Source organism: Protopterus annectens, chromosome 6.part0 (genome assembly GCF_019279795.1).
Source record: "Protopterus annectens isolate FY-2018-M chromosome 6.part0, PAN1.0, whole genome shotgun sequence".
Classification (NCBI taxonomy): domain Eukaryota; kingdom Metazoa; phylum Chordata; order Ceratodontiformes; family Protopteridae; genus Protopterus; species Protopterus annectens.
The window spans coordinates 1,735,708,406-1,735,728,357 of NC_056737.1; the positions used below are offsets into that span (position 1 = coordinate 1,735,708,406).

General features: G+C 42.0%; 1 protein-coding gene across 1 annotated transcript in view; it reads right to left on the minus strand.

Moving 5' to 3' along the window:
- The window catches only part of ATL3 (atlastin GTPase 3), a 1,114,372-nt gene that overhangs the window by 738,083 nt on the left and 356,337 nt on the right, over positions 1-19,952 (minus strand). Inside the window, exon 3 of the mRNA XM_044075127.1 lies at positions 14,310-14,450. Within this exon, the coding sequence (XP_043931062.1) occupies positions 14,310-14,450 (141 nt within the window). The remainder of the gene's footprint in view (positions 1-14,309; positions 14,451-19,952) is intronic.

A 19,952-nucleotide genomic window follows, 5' to 3' on the forward strand; every position in this document is an offset into this window, starting at 1 on the left:
GAGGGGATTCTGGCCTTTAGCCTGGTCCCAGGTGTAGAATCTTTTCCATTTGTCTGAATAGGTTTTCCTGGTGCTGGGCCTCCTGGCCTCCAGAATGACATCCATAACAGCTTTAGAGACAAGTGATGACTGGCTGGTTTAGGGTAATTTGCCATGCAGCCAGATTTAAAGTCTTGAGCTGGCGGTGTAGAATCTGATTGTTTTGCTGAGTGAGCAGGTGAGGAATTTGAGGTAAAATCCATGGTGGGCCTTGAGCCATGTTCCTTAGTATTGGATACCAGTGTTGGCGTGGCCAGTCTGGAGCAATGAGCATCACTTGTGGACTCTCTAATCTGGCTTTCAGCAGCACCTTTGCCAGAAGAGGCAGTGGAGGAAAGGCATACACTGTCAATGTTTTCCAACTGAATGAGAGGGCGGTCACTTTCCAAGCTAGTGTGTGGTATGTCCTTGTGCAAAATTTCCGGAGTTGTTAGTTTTGGGGGGAGGCAAACAGATCTATGTCTGGGCTCCCCCATTTTTGAGTTATCATTGTGAATACTTGTGGATCTAGTTTCCACTCGTGAGGATCTATGATGTTTCTGCTTAGATAGTCTGCCAATGTGTTTTTCTTTCCTGGCAGGAATTGTGCTTGTAGTTGAACTTGGTAGGTTAGTGCTGTGTTCCACAAGGTCATTGCTTGCCTGCATAGGGGGTAGGAATGTGTGCCCCCTTGCTTGTTTATGTACCACATCACTGTGGTGTTGTCAGTCTTTATTAGTAGTTGTCCTGGATGTAGGAGGTCCTTGAAAGCTGTTAGAGCATTTTGTACAGCTAGCATCTCTTTTTGATTGATATGTAGATCGTTTTGATCTGCAGACCATTCGCCCTGAATACACTGTCCTGCCATGTGTGTTCCCCAGGCATAATCCGATGCATCCGTTGTTGTAGTTTGCCTGGCTGTGGTAAGGTAAAAGGCTGACCCTTGTTGAGGTGACATGTCTGAGCCCACCATAGAAACTCCTGTTGAAGGCAGGGAATGAGTGGTATTATTGTTTCCAAGCTGTGGCTGTGTTTAGTCCATATGCTTTTCAGGTACCACTGTAATTTCCTCATATGCAGGTTTGCATATGGTATTAGTAGTATGCAAGATGCCATGAATCCCAAGGCCTGCAGAATTTTTCTTGCAGGGAGTTGGGTCTTTGTTGCCATCATTTTGAAGTATTGAGTCAGTTGTCCTTGCTTGTCTGGTGTGAGATAAGCCATCTGGGTCATTTTGAAGTATTGAGTCAGTTGTCCTTGCTTGTCTGGTGTGAGATAAGCCATCTGGGTCATTGTATTTAAGCTGGCACCCAGGAATATTATGTCTTGTGAGGGCACTAGCTTTGACTTCTTTTCGTTTACTGTGTACCCTAGGCAACTTAATAATTTTTTGACAAACGCCAGATGCTTTAAAAGAATGTCCTTGCTTTCTGCTTGAAAAAGGCAGTCATCCAGGTATGGATATATTTGAATTCCTCTTTGTCTGCAGTATGCAATTACTGGTGCCAGGCATTCTGTGAAGACTCTGGGCGCAGTAGATAAGCCAAAGGGCAGTGCAGAGAATTGGTAATGGGTTTAACCTGCTATAAATCGGAGGTATCTTCTGCAATTTTGTCTGATAGGGACGTGCCGGTATGCCTCCTTGAGGTCCAACGTTACTGGCCAAGCCTTCTTGCCCAGCATGGTAAGAAGTTGCTGTAGTGTTGGCATCTTGAATTTGGGTACCTCGAGATATGCATTTAGAATTGAGAGGTCCAGAAGGGGTCTCCAAGCTTTGTCCTTTTGGGGAACTAGAAAGAGTCTTGAGTAAAATCCTTGTCCTTGCTCCTGTGTAGGAACCTGTTGAATGGCTCTCATGTCCATGAGAGCTGTAATTTGTTTTTGAGCCTCTGCCCATTGATATGGTGGCAGGTTTGGCATTCCTTTTATCCTTGGTAAAGTGTGAAAGTGGAATCTGTATCCTTGAGGTACAATATTTAGGACCCATTTGTCTTTTGTGATGATGCGCCAGTTGTCTGCAAAAAGAGTTACCTTTCCTCCCAAGGGAGCTGCCAAGAGGGATTTGCTTGGCAGTCTGAGGGGTAAGTCATTGTGTTTGTCTTCTGGTAGTTTGAGACCTGTCTTCTCCTTCTTTCTGGGATGTGGCACCCCATTGTTGAGGCTTGTAAGAGCCTTGTGACTGACCTCTGCCCCTTGGGCGTCTGTATTTGCCCCTCTGTGGTCTGTCAGAAGCTGGAAAGGACCAGTTTTTGGTTGGCCAATTTCTGCTGAAACGAGGGGGTTGAACCTGTAAAAAATCCTTGACCGTCTGCATAGATTTTGCCTTATCCTCCATTTTCTTTAAAACCTCTTCTGCTTTTACACCAATTTTACACCAAGTAAGACATCCTGCTGTAAAGGTGCATCCAATAACTTTGCTTTTACATGGTCGGGTAAAGTTTGTTCTTTTAACCAAGCATGCCTACGTATGACAGACCCTGTCACTGCTGCTCTACAAGAAGCTTCCAATGAATCAAATCCACATTGCAAAGTATGTTTTCCCACTTGTTCAGCTGCATGCAACAAATCTTGCATTTCCTTGTAATCAGGCTGCCCTGTGTGTGTGATCATTTTTTGTTTTAATTGAGACATCAAATATTGTTGATATTTCAGCATGTGAAACTGGCAATTTAAGGCCCTCACAGCTAGAGTAGCTGAGGTATATATTTTCTTTCCCCATCTGTCTAGTGCTTTAGAATACCTTTCAGAGGGTACAGGATTTTTAGCAATAGAGGCCTTAACCCCTTTTGGACCCTGGGAAATGGTTTCTGGGTCAGCAACAGGACTTTTATATAGGAATTTGTGTGAGACAGGGACTCTGTAGTATCTGTCTGGTTTGGCCGGTGCAGGAGGTAGTGAATCTGGGTTAAGGCTAGATTCTGAATAAACATCATCCACAACGTCTAACACTGGTGGAATAGTAAGTGGTCTGTGCTGAGGTAGTAAAAGGAACTCTCTGAGCCTTTTCTTAGAATCAGAGTAATCCTGGCCTTCCCAGTGGAAATGTTCCGTCATGGTATGTAAAGTTTCCCCAAAAGAGTAGTCTTCTGGGGGAGATGCTGAAGGAATACACTCTTCAGCATCAGAGTCTTCATAAGGGGGAAAAGAATATTCCTGTTCCTCAGAAGAATCTGAAGAAATTGAAACCTGGTCAGAGGAAGCGTAGTCCTCCTCCTGTCTAGGCCTTTTATCAGGAGGGGGATGGGAACCCCTGATTAGGATAATTAAGTCTTCAGCCATCTTAAGTATCTGTTTCTTGGGCATGGGGCCTTGTACTGGAGACTGCTGTACAGTCTTCTTTGCTTTTAAAGGAGTTTTCAGCTTTGCATAGGATTTAATAGTGAGTGTAGTCAGTCTGAAGACACCTTCTGCAACTGAAGGAGTTTCAACTGCGCCGGAATCTCGTTCAGCCATGGAGTCGGAAGGGCCTAAAGATAAAGGTTGTGGAGGCCTAGCAATCTCCTCTTGGGAATCTGATGCCGCTTGGGGTTCTGAATCAGCGGTAGTCAGGGGCTGCGTAGGCAACTCACTGAAAACTGGAGAACCGGCGAATGGCCTAGCAGAAGCCTCGGAGTCTGGTTTGGGTCTCGGCTGCCTGTCCTTATCTTTGCGTTTTTTATGCATTCCGGTCATCGTTTGCTCCGATGGCATGGTATAATTAAATTTCCTACCAAAATAATGTCGGGCGAAATCAAACCGACGTTTTATAGTTCGTTTGTTAAACCTAGCACAAAACCGACAACCTGTGACGTTGTGGTCTGGGCCTAGGCAAGGAATACAATAAGAATGAAAGTCCTTATGAGGTATTTGCTTCCCACAAGAAATGCAGTTGTTAACTTTTTCTGACATCGGACTGAGGCAAGAAAAGGTTCCCCAACAGGGTACTTAGCTTTATTAAAGACTTTGGTCTGGAATTCAATTTGAAAGTCTCAGGAGTCGGCCGACCGGCACTTGTGAACTGCTTCTGCTTCGGGCACCACACGGCAAGAAAGACTGGAGAAAATGGCATCGGATGCCTCTTATATACCCCTGGCGCACTGACGTCGGGGAAGAAGCGACAGCAACCGACGCCGGACCAAGACTTTGGAACTCTGGCCGACTGCGGGACCGCCTGACGGCAGGATAACCCAAGTGTGATGACTGCAGCAGTGTAACACGATGAACATCAATGAGGTACAACAACTGGCCACAGCAGTCACCCAGGAGTGGCTGAAGCAACCTGTTAGCCTGCTTAGGTGGCAAAGGCTGTTTGCTTAACTTTTTATTTTTGTATCTGGAAGAAGGACTGATGGGAAAACAGTAGTCTGTTCCATGGTTAAACCAAAAATGATGCCTCATTCTTAGGGAAGACAAGCAACTGCAAGTAAACAGTACCAGTCCACAATGGTTGCTTTTTTGACAAAAAAGTAAAAAGCACTTCAAAACATTATACCAGCCTCAGAAAAGAAAAAAATAAAATTTCTCCACACACTTTTTTCTTTATTTTATTTTTTTTTTTAAGAAGAGATAAGCTAAACAAAGTCTGATCTTTAAAAACAGATACAACAACAGTATATGTTCATGGAAGAAATGTTGGCAAGAATGCATCAGTCACATTTTAGGAATGATTACACTGGGCAGAAATATCAGTACCAGCTGAGCAAGAATTTGAGATTGCTTTATACATAACATAAATCATAACAATCCAGGAGTAGAGATTTTTCTTTACGCCGTACTGAGGAAAAACATGAAGAAAAGCCATAACACATAGGATAGAGTTTTGAGTACTACTCAGTTTCTGAATGTTGCAAAGTAACATCACTAGTACTAGAGTTATTAGCTTATTGTTTTCCAAGACTCAAAATGCCTGATGTAGTTGACTCAGAATGGTTCACACTTCACAGTTATGCAAGCATGGAACTTTAAGATATTTGCAGAATAATGGAAATTTCAACATACGACTTCTATTCCATAGCATTCACAGTCCAATGGTCAAGTTGAGAGGACAGTTCAAAGTGTGCAATACAACAGTAAAGCTCAAAGGGGTAACGGTAAGCTACACAGGTGTGCATCTAGCCTTACTGGACTACTGACAAAGTGTACAGCCACCAGCAGCTCACCTAATAAAAGGCATCAGAAAGAAAAGCAGACTACATCTACTGTCTTACTTCAAAATGAAAAAAGAAGTTATGTACTCACCATAATATTCCATGTTTCTTGTCCAGTATCTCGCCTTCATTCTTGCTGGTTGGGTTCGGAGCCGAACCTTGGCTCTGACTCGGCCGCATACCAAGCTCGAGAGCTTCAACTGGCTCGAGGCTACAACCTATCCCATGATGCTTAGCAGCTGTTCCCCAGATCTCATTTGAGAGAGTACTCCCTAGAGTATGCTAACATACAGAAAGGAAAAATTTATGAAATATATTAGTTATAAAGGTAAAGAGGTAAGAAGGGAATCAGACCATATTTGCCAATTGTAAAGTCCTCTAGATCCTCCAGAAGGGGGGATGGATGGGTGGGATGCAAGAATGAAGGCGAGATACTGGACAACAAACATGGAACGTTATGGTGAGTACATAACTTCTTTATGTTATGTTGTCCTATCTCGCCTTCATTCTTGCTGGTTGGGACAGAGTCCCCAGCACCTTTTTCTTGGGTGGCTCAAGGGAATAAACTCTTCAGGACAGTGGAACCAAAGGATGCCCTGTTCCGGGAGGCCACATCTACTTTGTAATGAGAGATCAAGGTGTGAGGATTAACCCATGTAGCAGCAGCACAAATTGAATTCAATGGAAGTCTGGATTGAAAGGCAATGGAGGTAGACACTGCTCTAGTTGAATGTCATTTTACTTTCCTTGCCAGTTCTTTATTATGAGAATTATAGACATAGGTGATGGTCTCAGTAAACCATTTGGCCAAAGTAACTTTTGGGACTGCCAAGCCTTCTTTGTTTTCTGCATAGGAAACAAACAACTGCTCTGACTTTCTGATAGCTTTGGTCCTGTGGATGTAAATATGCAACTTTCTATGCACATCCAATTGGTGAAGGTTATATTCTGCCTTGTTGCCATAGTTAGGAAAAAAAACACAGGCAATTCTATAGATTGGTTTAAATTTGCTTCAGAACAAACTTTTGGTAAAAAGGAAGGATTTGTTCTGAGGGAAACTATCTTTGTGAAAAATCAAATATGGAGGACAGATAGACAAAGCTTGCAACTCTGAAACTCTCCTAGCTGAAGTAATTGCTGCTAGAAAGACATTTTCCAAGACAAAAATTTTAGTGAACAAGAGGATGCTGGTTCGAAGGAAGGAATGATCAGATGATAACACTAAATTCAGATCCCATGGGGAGGAGGTTCTCTTAAGGGTGGTCTTAACAGAAAGGTACCCCCGAGGAAAGCTTTGCATAATCTATGGGACATTACATTGGCTCCGAGGTCTCCCACATGATAATTTGATATAGCGGCTAATTGTACTCTAATAGTGGCCGCCGCTGCTCTTTGATTAAAGACCTCTGTTAGAAATTCCAAAATTGAAGGTATAGGGGCCTGTTTTTTGTCCGCCCAACAAGAGAACCTCTTCCATTTGCTTGCATAAAGTTTCCTAGTCATCTTTTTGTGTGAGGAAACCAGAATGTAACGTACTGCAGGGGATAATTCTGGAAGCCTGGCTAAAATTGGAAGTGGAGTAACCAAGCCGTCAGCTTGAGGCTCTGAAAGAGCAGGATGGAGCGTTCCTGACTGATGCGTCAGAAGATCCGGCACTGGGTCCAGGATCCACGGGTCCTCCTGAAGGTGGGGCCAAAAGAAGGGGAACCATATCTGACGAGGCCAATAAGGAGCAATGAGAATTAACCTGCGACTCAACAATTTGGCTTTCTGAATAACCTTCGGAATCAATGGAAATGGGGGAAAAGCATAAAGAAGTCCTGGGGGCCAATTGTGGACGAGTGCATCCTTCGGGGACTGTCCCAGAGGAGAAATTAGGGCAAAGTGGTTGCTACATTTGGCATTGAATGGAATAGCAAAAAGGTCGCAACAGGGCTGGCCCCATTTGCTAAAAATTTGATTCTCAACTTCCCGATTTAGGGACCACTCGTGAGGCATGAGAATTGCTCTGCTTAGCCTGTCTGCTATTACGTTGATTTCCCCGGGATGTGCGTTGCCGTCAGAAAGCGCTGAGAAGAGGTTGCCCACTGTCAAACTCTCTGGGCCTCTCGACATAGGGGGGAACCAGATCCTACCCCCTGTTTGTTGATGTACCATACCATCGACATTATTGTCTGTCTGAACTGCAATAATCCCCATGGGAAGAGAGTTCTGAAATGCTTGCAACACCAGAAGCACCGCCCTCATCTCTAGGACATTGATGTGCAAATGGTATTCGTGTTCTTTCCAAACCCCTTGGACAGTCTGTCCCAGATAATGCCCCCCCCCCCAATCTGGAACGTATCCGTGGTTACTGTAGCAACAGGTTGGGGAAGTACAAACGGTCTACCCATTGTTACTGGAGTGGACCGAAGCCACCAAAGTAGGTCCCTCTTGCAGGCATCCGTAATGAGAATCTTGTGAGACATGGATAACTCCTGTATGGACCATTGAGCGAAGAGTAGCCACTGTAATATCTGCATGTGTTGTCATGCCAGTGGGACTAGTGTTATCACCACTGCCATTGAGCCTAAGACCTTGAGGTTGAATTTTGCTTGCACCTTTTTCTTTTTGAGTAGGATAGATACTTGAACCCAGCCACTGGAGATGCACAAGCTAGTGCATTTCTTCGTGCCGGTCCCAAGCCCAGATAAATGGGGAGGGTTGCGTCAGGAAGGGCATCTGGCATAAAACATCTGCCAAATGAGATATGCGGAAACCAATACAGATTTACATACCGGATCAGTCGAGGCCTGGGTTAACAACGACCGCTGCCACCAGTACTGTTAGCCGACAGGGTGCTGGTGGAAATTAAGAAATGGAAACAGGTGATCCGCTGTGGCGACCCCTAACCGGGAAAAGCCGAAAGAAGAAGGATAGATACTTGACTGCACAGCATTTGTATTCTCTCTTGAGGCAATTTTGCCACCATATCGTTTGTGTTTAAATCTGCATCTATAAAGGTAATACTCTGTGATGGCAACAAGGCAGATTTTTCTGTATTTATAGTAATGCCTAGATCTGAGCAGAGATGGATGGTGAAGTCCCTGGCTCTGATTAGTAGGTGCTTGGTGGTGGCAGTCAAGAGCCAGTCGCTCTGATTAGTAGGTGCTTGGTGGTGGAGCTCTGATTAGTAGGTGCTTGGTGGTGGCAGTCAAGAGCCAGTCGCTCTGATTAGTAGGTGCTTGGTGGTGGCAGTCAAGAGCCAGTCGTCTAAATATGGAAACACCTGGAATCCTTGACATCTCAGATGAGCTGCGACTACTGCCATGCATTTGGTAAATACTCTGGGGGCTGCTGCGACTACTGCCATGTATTTGGTAAATACTCTGGGGGCTGTAGCGAGACCAAAGAGCAGAGCTCTGAACTGGTGATGACTGGCTCCCAGCTGGAAGTGTACAAATCTTCTGGAGTGCCTGTCCATCTTTATGTGGTAGTATGCATCCTGAAGATCTAAAGAGCACATCCAACTGTCTTGTCCCAGAAAAGGGAGTACAGACTGCAGTGTTACCATCCGGAACTTTGCCTTCTCTACCAACTTGTTTAGTCTGCTGAGATCCAATATTGGCCTCCAGTCCCCTGTCTTTTTTGAAACTAAAAAGAACCTTGAGTAAATTCCGGATCCGATCTGGTCTGCAGGGACTCCTTGGATGACTTTTGTTTCTAGCAACCTTTGAATTTCTAGAGTTGCTTGATCCCTTTGATTGGGTGGAATGTCTGGGACAGACTTTGACGGATGAGCTGGGCAGTGGAAAGGAATGTTGTATCCTCTGGATATAATGGACTGTACCCATTTGTCTAGAGTCAAATTCATCCGGGCTTCTGGGTACATAGATGGTCTTCCCCAGAATGCCTCAAGAGTTGGACAGTCGGGCCTCCTTTCAGGAGTGCTGGAGGACCAACGGGAGAACGTATCTCTGTCACCCTGGTTCTGCGGATTCCCCCTGCCACGTGGACGGCGTCCTCCATTGTTATTCCCCCCCACTCCTCCTGGGGGAAGGATCACCACAAGCATCCAGCAAGGCTCCTTTGGACTTCCGGAACCACATTTTTCCACTCGTCTGACCTTTAGGATAAGGTCTGGCAGGGGCGGAAAAATGCATTCCGACGGCAGATAGAGTCTTGCCATCTTGCTGGCTCTTGGTGAGTGTCTCTTTTACTTTCAGTCCGAACAAGGACGAGTCATCAAAAGGGTCGTCAATAAAGGAAGATCTGAAGAGTTCAGCAAACTCGCAAAGGCGCATCCAGGAATGTCTCCTAAGAGCTATTCCTGTGCCTGCTGCCCTGCTCATTCCATTGGCTGCATAGGAAATGAGATGCATGGAGGAGTTTGTAATACAAGTTAAGGTCGCAAGCTGGGAATTTGTCTTATCCGATAATCCCTGGGCTGTAGCACCTTGTAAGGTATCTCCCAGCTCTTTAAGGAAATCCCTCTGGAGTCGGGTAAAATGTGATAAGTATTTCAGCGATCATAAGGTAAAGGCCACTGAGGAGAATGTACGCTTCCCGTAACTGTCCATCGTACGAGACTCCTTGTCTGGTGGATGGACAGATGCAGAAGTTTCAGCTAACCCCTCCTTTGCGGCCGCTGCCACCACCATAGTATCTACTGGAACTCCCTTTGTTAAATATTGTCTATCCTCTGGGGCTGTAATGCATTTATTTGGGCTCCTCGTAACAAGGTCCACTGACTCGGGAAGAGTCCCACACCTTCTGACTCACATCACCCAGGAGTAGGTCGAATGGCAGAGACACCCAAGAGATGGAGGAGCGACAGCCAAATGCAACCAGGTATACCGATTCATCCTCAGAAGGGGAGAGGGATTTCCAGCAGCACCTCTGCTTAAAGGACCTCAAGGATGTCTGAAAAAGAGACATCCTCAGAGGGAGACCGTGGGGACCTTTCTGAATCCTCTAAGTCGGTATCAGAAGTAGTGATAGACTCAGGGGAGTCTGTGTGCTTCCTCTTACACGGTTTCTTCCAAGAGACCTCCTCGGGGGATGTTCCAGGGAGGTGTCGGAAGAGGCGGTTCCACCCATTGGGGTTTCCTGGGGCACAGACTCTACTCTGGGGCTGATGGAGGGATGATGAAGCAGAACACGCCAGCCCTTTAGGGGGAAGAGTGGCTGGAGCCGAAGGTGGAGCAGACTCAGTGGAGAGCACACTCCACATCACCTCGAAGGCACTGCGACCCTGGGCCGAGAGAAACTTGTGTGTCCGTCCGTTAGAGACATTTTCTGGGTGCATGAATCACACTTTTTAAAACCAGATTGTCTCGACTCCTTAACAGGGTCTTTAGACATCTTGTAAACTAATTAATAGCAACAACAACAATAACAGCTAACACCAACTACAATAACTGCAATAAAAAAAGCAAGTAGAAAAATAATTTTTTTTTTTTTTGTTTTTTTTTATTATTAGGAAAGGAAATGAGTTGGGAGGAGGAGAAGTCTCTAAGTTAAATGACAGTCTCCTCCAACCCGAGGAAACACACTGACTTAAGCGGTGACTACTTAAGAAAAGGAAAAGAAGCCCCGAAGAAAGAAAGGGGCTAAAGAGAAAGAATACTCTAACTTAAATGGATTCTTTAAGGGGAATAGGAGAAAAAACAAGGGGCCAAGGAGAACAGCCGAAGACACACCCAACTAATAAAACAACACACACACGAGCACTCTACTTGGGACTGGGAAGGTGTAAGAGTCTAATAGGAAGATATTGAGAAAAAAATATAGTAAAAGGTGTATAACAAATGTAATTACTAGCCTAAGCCAGCAAGACAATCCCGATGCTTCAAGCGGCAAATGAGATCTGGGGAAAAGCCACTAAGCATCATGGGATAGGTTGTAGCCTCAAGCTAGTTGAAGCTCTCGCGCTTTGGTATGCGGCCGAGTCAGAGTAGAACCCAACCAGCAAGAATGAAAGCGAGATAGGAAAACATAACATCTGCAATTTCAGTACGCAACAGACTGAAAGCAAACTAGTCTAAACAAAAATACTACTGCACTGAAAGAGTAAGGCACTAAGCTTTAAAACAGGAGGACAGTGAGACTATAGCGAAATGTTCCACACAACAGAAGCCAGGGCCAGGAGTGGTTGCAAAGCAGTGTGTGCAGCATACATCTTTTACTGATTGTTGACTATTGTAAATCAATTTGTTATCCTTCTCAACTAAAACCAAGCAAAGACATATAGTAAATCAATTTGTTATACTTCTCGGCTATAGCGAGCATCATCTGCTCTCTCGGAGCCTTATTCAACATCTCTCTGCTATTACTCTGATAGTAAATCTATCACAGGAATCCTAAACTTAGAAATATCTTCTAAAATGTAACATTATATTGTAGAGAATGAATGTATCCTATCTGTTAGTTACTATGTATGTCAAAGTATCTTCTATGGAAATTGTATGTCAAAAGTCTGTCCTTAAAACTATGTTTTGTAAAAAATTGTTCTCTTGGGAGCTTTTCTCCCCAGACCTCCACTGAAAATGGACTTGTAATCCAGTTGGACTTTCCCAGTCAACAAATGTAAAATAAAATAAATAAATTTACTGTTTGCACTAAATAAGGAAAGTTACTGACAAGAAATGGAGTCATTTTTCCCCCAAAATGAATACATCCAAAATGATACCATGTCAAATGCACAAATTGCGTTTAAGAAGACTCCAGCCAAAATAAACACTGGGAATGTATGTTGACAAAGGTGTCCGAGAAGCTTAGTGTCTATATTTTCCAGAAGGAGCAGCAGGGAAGCCAAGTGATTATCATCTAAATCCAGAACACCCTGAGCAGCAGTATGACAGAAACCTACCTACTTTTACTTTCCTGGCACATTAGCTACACAAGTACAATGGGCCCTCATAAATACTCAAAATAACGCTCACTATTGAAAAAGCCAACAAACTACTCTGACAGTGACAAAGACAGAAAAGAATGGAACTGCTTTTTCTGAAATATATTGATGTTACCATACCAATAAAGTGCATCAACTCTGTACATGAAACACGGCAATGAAAATTCAAAAGGAATGCTGAAATGTCTTTTCTAATATGGGTAAATTGTGACATCTGCGTTTTGCAAGGAATTTAAAAGGAAAAATACAAGTTTTCTATAGATGGAATGTCCTGAAACGCAGTAATGAACAGAATAATGGTACATGATATTGAGTGTCTACACATCTACTTAAAAGTACATTATTCTCACAGGTAAAACTGAAAATGTTTATCTGAAAGAAAGGGATGAAATGTTTTGATACAGTTTTAAGGAAATGGCACTTTAACCCATATATCACATCAAAAACCTGCATCATGTGGCATTACATCTAGTGTAGTGGCACAGTCTGAAATATGTGCTGATGGAGCTGGCCGCTTGCAGCTTGTCTTTGGCTCAATATTTTAGCTAACCCAATATACCAAGTGTAACATAGCTGCCACAAGTAATCTTCTGTGTCAAAAACAGACAGACAGAAGGATGGCCTGTACTGACATGGAGCTTTCTTTTGCCATGTATAGGTTACTCATTACCTGGTTAAAAGGTTAAAAAAGGACTATCACACATTTTTTTTATTCCAGTCTCTGAAGACAGCCAAAGGTTTTCCTCTCTCGAACATGACCCAATACAGTTACCAACTTACTATCTTTTCCAAAGATGGTAGGGGCACCTGGGATAGAAGTTGGAATAAAGGGAACATAGAAACTTCAGCAAATGGAATTTTCAAACCATTCTGCAAACATATGCATCTTGGGAGAGAAGTTCTCACTCTATGACACAGAATGCGACTCTTCCTTATACCACCTTCCAAAGTGGGGAGGCAGACAGTGATCTTAAGACAGAACATTCAGAGGCACCAGAAAAGCCCCTGTAAATTACTCATTCTATAGCACTGTTGTCACCCAGGATGCCTATCTCTAAGCTGCAAGTACTCAAAATGGTTACTGTGTACTGTTATCCGTGCTCTGGCTTTGTTGGTTCTTTAACTTAAGCAAGACCACAGTGGTGGACAGCATATCCACAGCAGAGACATGTTGTCTCTGTCTTTTAATCCTATCATCGGTTTGCTGGCTAGATCAGAGAGATCCAGAAAAGGAGCACTTCAAAAAGACTCTCTCTGTAACATACTGAAAAAGGCTACATCTAGATGTGTCACAGACAGCAATGTCAGAGACTGTATCAGCAAGCCAATTCAAAGGTGAAGGCTCTCCACCTGTAGTAGCTACCAAATGTTTTAGGTTTTCAGAAATTTCACTGGCAGGCACCTGGTCCGAGGTTTTCAAAGTTCTAACCAACACAGACTGCTAGGGGGTAGGACTGACTACACTAATTCAACAGCCTAACTGATCAGAATGGAAAACGTAAACATTCACTTGAAAAGTGGGCACAGAATATCTACTTTACAAAAATGGATCAGAGATTTAGACTCATAAATGAGAAAAAGGGCCACTGCCATCTGAAAGTATAGGCTTCTCTGGTAGCAAAACAGATGGTCTTGGCAGTTAGTACAGAAGATTAAGGCTATGAGTTGCTAATGAGCTTCCATCTGCCTACTAGAGAGCTTGAATTCCTGATCTTCCGTCTGTCTACTACACAACTCTGAACAGGTCAACTAACAACACAGTGTTCCTGAGTCCCTCCTGAAATAAGGCTTGTGCCTACTGGGTTTATCTACTTAATAACAATGAAAAAAAATAAATAAATAAATGGTGATGTCAGAGTCAGGGTTACAATCACCTACAAAAGGAGGGGCAGAACCCATACTCCCTCCAAAAAGTATCTCATATATTTTCTGAAAACTCTCATTGCTTTTTTCTGTTTTCGTTTAACATTGAGAATCACAGATTTTTAACATGTGGAACATACAAACATACCATTCCAATCATATCTGTAGAGATAAGGCATCAAATCAATCTAATAAAATCTGCATCTCATTCTCCTCAGACTAAAAGAGCAAAATGTGGATAGTTAAAAATGAACCCTCACCTGTCATGTACAATTTACTTAAATTGCTACAGGTTTGTGCTGGCACGATTTCAGGAAGTGGGTACCATTCTCTAGAGCACTGCAGAGAAGACACTTCTGCACAGTTTAGTAAACATTTGACATAGTAATTAATAAAAAAAAGTTGATTACCTTTTTTCCATTTGACTTTTCAACAATGAAAACTTCACTCCAGATCTGAATACCAGTGGTTTCAGGATCTGAACCTCCTCTCCACGAGAATCCTGTCAGGGGTTCATCATCCTTCCCAAGCCAGTCCTGAGTGATGTTGCTCTGTGAGTGGAAAATATAAATATATTTAAATGGAGGCAACAAATGTACATCTTTTCCCACTTTCTGCTGCACTAGACTGTAATGGAAATGGCAAGGCACCCCACTAGGAACTTCCAGAGTACACCCAAAAGGCTAGTTATATCAATAGTCTTGTAACTGACAAAAAATAAATAAATATTCTTATAACAGGTAAGCTGCAAACTAACAAGATAAAGTTATCATGAACCTAAACTTTCCTCAAATTACCTTACATGTCAAAAAAAGTAAAATCTGGCTGAAGAACTTCAGGACATACATAAGGATATTACATGATAGTCAAGTTCTACTGCTATGCAGAACGAGGAGGATGTTTGCTGTGCATCTCCTTCAGAATTCTGAACCTACAGTCAATGGACTTCAATGCCACATTACAAAGATGCTGTGTACCAACACACACACACACACACACACATATATATATATATATATATATATATATATATATATATATATATATATATATATGTGTGTGTGTGTGTGTGTGTGTGTATATATATATATATATATATATATATCTATCTATATATATATATATATATTTTTTTTTTGTCTAAATTACAAATTACAATCAGGAGTTCAAATCCCATGGCATGAACTTCAGAGAAACATTCGCAAAAAAGAGATGCAGGCAAACAGTCTTAGAAAAGCTGAACAGATGTTTACATCGCAACTTCTCACTCCAAACATCTGTGTAACGGTACTTCTACCAACCACCACTGTACTTACACTGGACATTCCCTGCATGCAACAAATGATTCAAAGATAATGTTAACATTTTGCATGTTTTACTGACAAGCTTAAGATCCAGTGGCCTTCAAGAACCTCACCTGCAATGAGCCTCCTATTGACATTTTCCATTTCTAATATTCAGGTTTTAATCATTTTTGCTCCTTGTATATGAATGCCTGTATACTGAAATTTTCCATGAAAATTTCAAGGAATGTTACTGGCAAAATTTATAAAACATCCTTAGACTGTGCTCTTTCCTTGAAAAGTGAAGGAATAACTGTATATTCACTTTTAAAGAAAAAAATTATTTCTCTATTTTTTTATGCTATAAAATACAAAAAAAAAAAGATACAAACTGTTTTATACAAAAACTATTCTTTTTTAAGGCTGAAGTCACTGCTATACTGTATATGTTTTGACAGATTCATATATGCGGCTCTAAAGAGAAATGAAAAAGCTGCACTTTTGTCTTCACTGTCTGTAGCACAGACATTGCCATTTGACAATCTAAAACAAACTCCTTTATTTTTTTTACATGTACATTGTAACACTTTACAACCGAGTGCCATGATGCACTTCGCTCTACTTACCTCGTTTATGTAAGTGGTTTTGTAATAAACTATGGGCCCCAACTACACTTTCCCTATGGAAACAGCACAAAGAGTGAAGTTCAACTAAACACTGAGTGACATTGGCATTAAAGAAAACTTTGCTTTATTATAAAAAGTACATAAAAGGAGTGCAGTATGCAGTTGGCTGCACCACATGCTACACAGCATACAGTAAATAAAAAAAGACTGAAAAAACACTTTATAATGCAAGTGAGCCCATAATTTCACCCTACTTAGAAATAAATGTACCATTCTACCTTTCATCTGCTTTAAGATATTTTTAAAATGACAAAACTGTACATTAAAAAAAAAACTAATTTTGGATTTAAGTTCATAAGATCACTCTAATGATATGGGTCAGATATGTTCAGATTTTCCAGTATTATACTTTATGACCCTTAACTACATAAAGCACTTGGTACATAATGCACTTGGTGATTCCTAATAAAGAAAATATATGTAATTTTATCTGCATTTAATGTATTTCTCTGCAAACTACTTTAAGCCTGGTAAGAGAAACCTAGTGACAAAAACATTGTTATTCAGTACAAAATATATAGGATATTTACTTCCAATGTAATCACAACTCAGCAAAGGTAGTATCTCCAGCATAACCAAAAGTCATATGCCTATTTGTTGAAACAGAGTAACGGATCATGCCAGATGGCTATGCAGACATACCTCTCAACTGCCCAGATATTTGCAGAATGTCCAGTTTTTGGTCCGTCCCTCATAAATTTTGTGGTTTTCTGACAAATCATTGAGGACTGAAGTCACTAAATAATGACAAAGTTTCAGATTTCACATCCTTCAGAAAATGTATGATAATACTAATCCTATTACCCTAGCAACTTTCTAAGTTTATAAGAGCAATATTTAAAATTTGTTGTTACTTTTGGACCACTGTCCCACCATTATTTTAGGATTTGGCCAGATTTCTTGTGCTAAGAGATTGAGAGGTATGACACTGAAATATCTGTAAAGCCCCTCCATTTAGTAGCCATTTATAAAATGTCAGGTGTCAGCCCTCATTGAAAATGTCTTAACAAAACTTTAAGGAATGACTTAGATGCAAAATGCATATCTATGACTTCCAATTTACCCTTCGGGATTTCAATGTAAACCAACAGTGAATGTGACTTCCACATACTACCATCATCATCACATTAAGTTTTGGTGATGCCATACAGACAGTCACAAAAATGTAGCTTTGTCTGGTGAAATATGTATCTTAACTTCTTACTGTGCACAAACAACTGAGATGTCCATAGCTAACGGACAAGGAGTACAATGCCAGACTATGGTGGTGAAATGTCAGTGAAAGTCTACACCTGGTATCTGTCAGTGCCGGGACTTAAAATTTTAATGAAATGACAAGAGAAATGACAAGAGAATGCTCATCTATAAAATGCACACAAGTCTTCCATTTTAACCTTAGTAATTACAATGTACCTCAATGTTGACTTTTAAGCACATTGTTCCATTCAGGACACAGTTTTTGTGAAGCTATATCCATGGTCAAAAAAAATATTACTCAATCTAAAAATATATATAGGATTTTCACTTCTGGTGCAATGACAGCCAAGAAAGATTTATTCTGCATATGTTTTGTAGCTTAGCCTTGGCAATAAACCTACACCACCCCAATGGAAAATGCTACCAGCTATAAAATTGTAAGTGAAATGCATGCAGAATACTACTTCTAGTATCCATACATGAAAGGTCATATGTTGAGCTCATCTCCGGGACTTCTAAAACAAAAAAAATAACAATAAATTCAGCCATAAAAGCAACCCAAGAATAATATTCTACCCTAAGAGATATCAGTAGGGCATGATGCTGAATTAGACCCCAGCACACCACCAAAGTTAGTTCAGACGTGTAATTATGACAGGTTTCCACTGAAAAAATACTCTGTCTTTCTTGGGGAAATATACAGGACTTTTTTAAACTTCTGATGTACTGACAACCAGAGCACTGTTTGGTTAAGTGATTTGCCCAGCGTCACATAGTAGGCATAACAAGAAGGTGGGAGAATCAAACCCTGGACTACAGAAGTACTCTGTTGACAGCTTATAGTCTTAATTCTCTATCAGACAACTGATTGACCGAAATGGAAAATCACAACGCACCATACCAAAAGTACAGTTGTGTTCACTTACCATAAATGTAGATGTTAGAGTGTATTCACTGTTGCAGTCATTACATGTGGGTATTCTGCTGGCAGGTTGCCCTCAGTTGGCCTGATTAACAAAGTCTTGCGTCCTGCTTCGATTGCTGTCCCTTCTTCCATGACGTTAGGTCGTCAGGGGTATAAAACATGCAGCCGACGCCATTACATCAGATTTTCTTGCCCCAGATGTCAGGTGCCCCCCAAATGGGGAGCGAATAAAATTAAAAATACAAACAATATACCTCCAATCCCAAAAGTAAATACACCAAAAGGGCTTTTAAGCATAGTGAAAGAAGGTAGAGGTACAGCCAGAGAAAAGTAGGGGGCTGGAGGGAGGGTAACCAGGACTGCAACAGTGAATACACTCGAACATCTACATTTATGGTAAGTGTACACAACTGTACTATGTTCTTTGTGTTTCACTGTTGCAGTCATTACATTTAGGTAGATTCCCAAAGCTATGTTTGGGTGGAGGAAATTATACAGCATTAGGACCAGCTATAAGGCCCTGCAGGACAGCAGTGGCAAAGCCAGCTCTGGATTTAGAGAAAAGTGGTAAATGGTAATCTTTGGTGAATGTATGAACTGAGTTCCAGGTAGCAGCTTCTAGAATGTCCCTGATAGGAACACCTCTGAGGAAGACTGTAGAAGTAGATGTAGCCCTGGTGGAATGGGATTTGATCCCCTGGGGGACAGTTTTTCCATGGTGCATATAGCAGAAACGAATACAATGGCTTATCCATTTGGAAATAGTCTGCTTTGAAAGAGCCTTTCCCTCTGCCCCTGCAACAAATGCCACCAGCAGTTGTTCAGATTTTCTTTGAGATTTTGTCCTGTTTAAGTAAAATCTAAGTTGTCTGTGTACGTCCAATGGATGCAGAATCAGCGCCCCCTTGTTCTGTGGATTGGGAAAAAAAGTCGGCAAATGAATGGTCTGATTAAGAGCCACGCTGGATACCAACTTAGGCATGAAGGATGGATTGGTCCTGAGAGATACCCTGTCTGCATGAAAAATGATGAAAGGCTCCACTGCCATAAGAGCCTGTAATTCGGAAATCCTTCTAGCTGAAGTGACTGCTAAAAGGAAAGCTGTTTTCCAGGAGAGAAATTTTAAGTCTGCAGTAGCAGCTGGCTCGAAAGGAGGGAGAGTGAGCTTTTCCAATACAAAATTGAGGTCCCAGGCAGGGGTTGGAGCTCTCCTGGGTGGTCTTAAGTTTTTGGCTCCTCTGAGATGCTGCTTTAGCAGAGGATGAGAGAAGAGGGGAGGTTCTGTGTTGTAATGCGCTGAAATGGCAGACGCATGGATTTTTATGGAAGAAAAGGACAGGCCTTTGTGAAGCATCTCAGTTAAGTATTGTAAAATCTGAGGAATGTTGGGCACTGCTGTGCTTATCCCCAGAGATTCCAGGCACAGAATCTTTTCCATTTGTCAGCATAAGATTTTTTAGTACTAGGCCTTCTCTCCTCCAAAATGACATCCATCACAGGTTTGCTGAGGGATGCTAAGGGTGAATTTAGGTGATTAGCCACGCTGCAAGATTCAACGTTTGGAGCTGAGTGTGCAGAATTTGGTTGTTCTGCTGAGACAGTAAGTAATGCGTCTGAGGCAGGTGCCACAGTGGAAGGTGTGACACACTGAGCAGGAGTGGGTACCAGTGTTGGCGAGGCCAGTCTGGAGCAATCAAAATCATTTTTGGTTTGTCCTGCTTGACTTTTAGTAGAACTTTGGAGAGCAGAGGGGGAAAGGCATAGACAGATAGGTTTTTCCAGCTGAAGGATAGAGCATCCACTTTCCAGGCTTTTTTGTGATGAGTTCTTGTGCAAAATTTGTCCAACTGATCATTCTGGGGTGAGGCAAAAAGATCTATGTCTGGGCTCCCCCATTTGTGTGCCATCATGTTGAAAATCCATGGTTACAGTTTCCATTCGTGTGGGTCCATGAGATTTCTG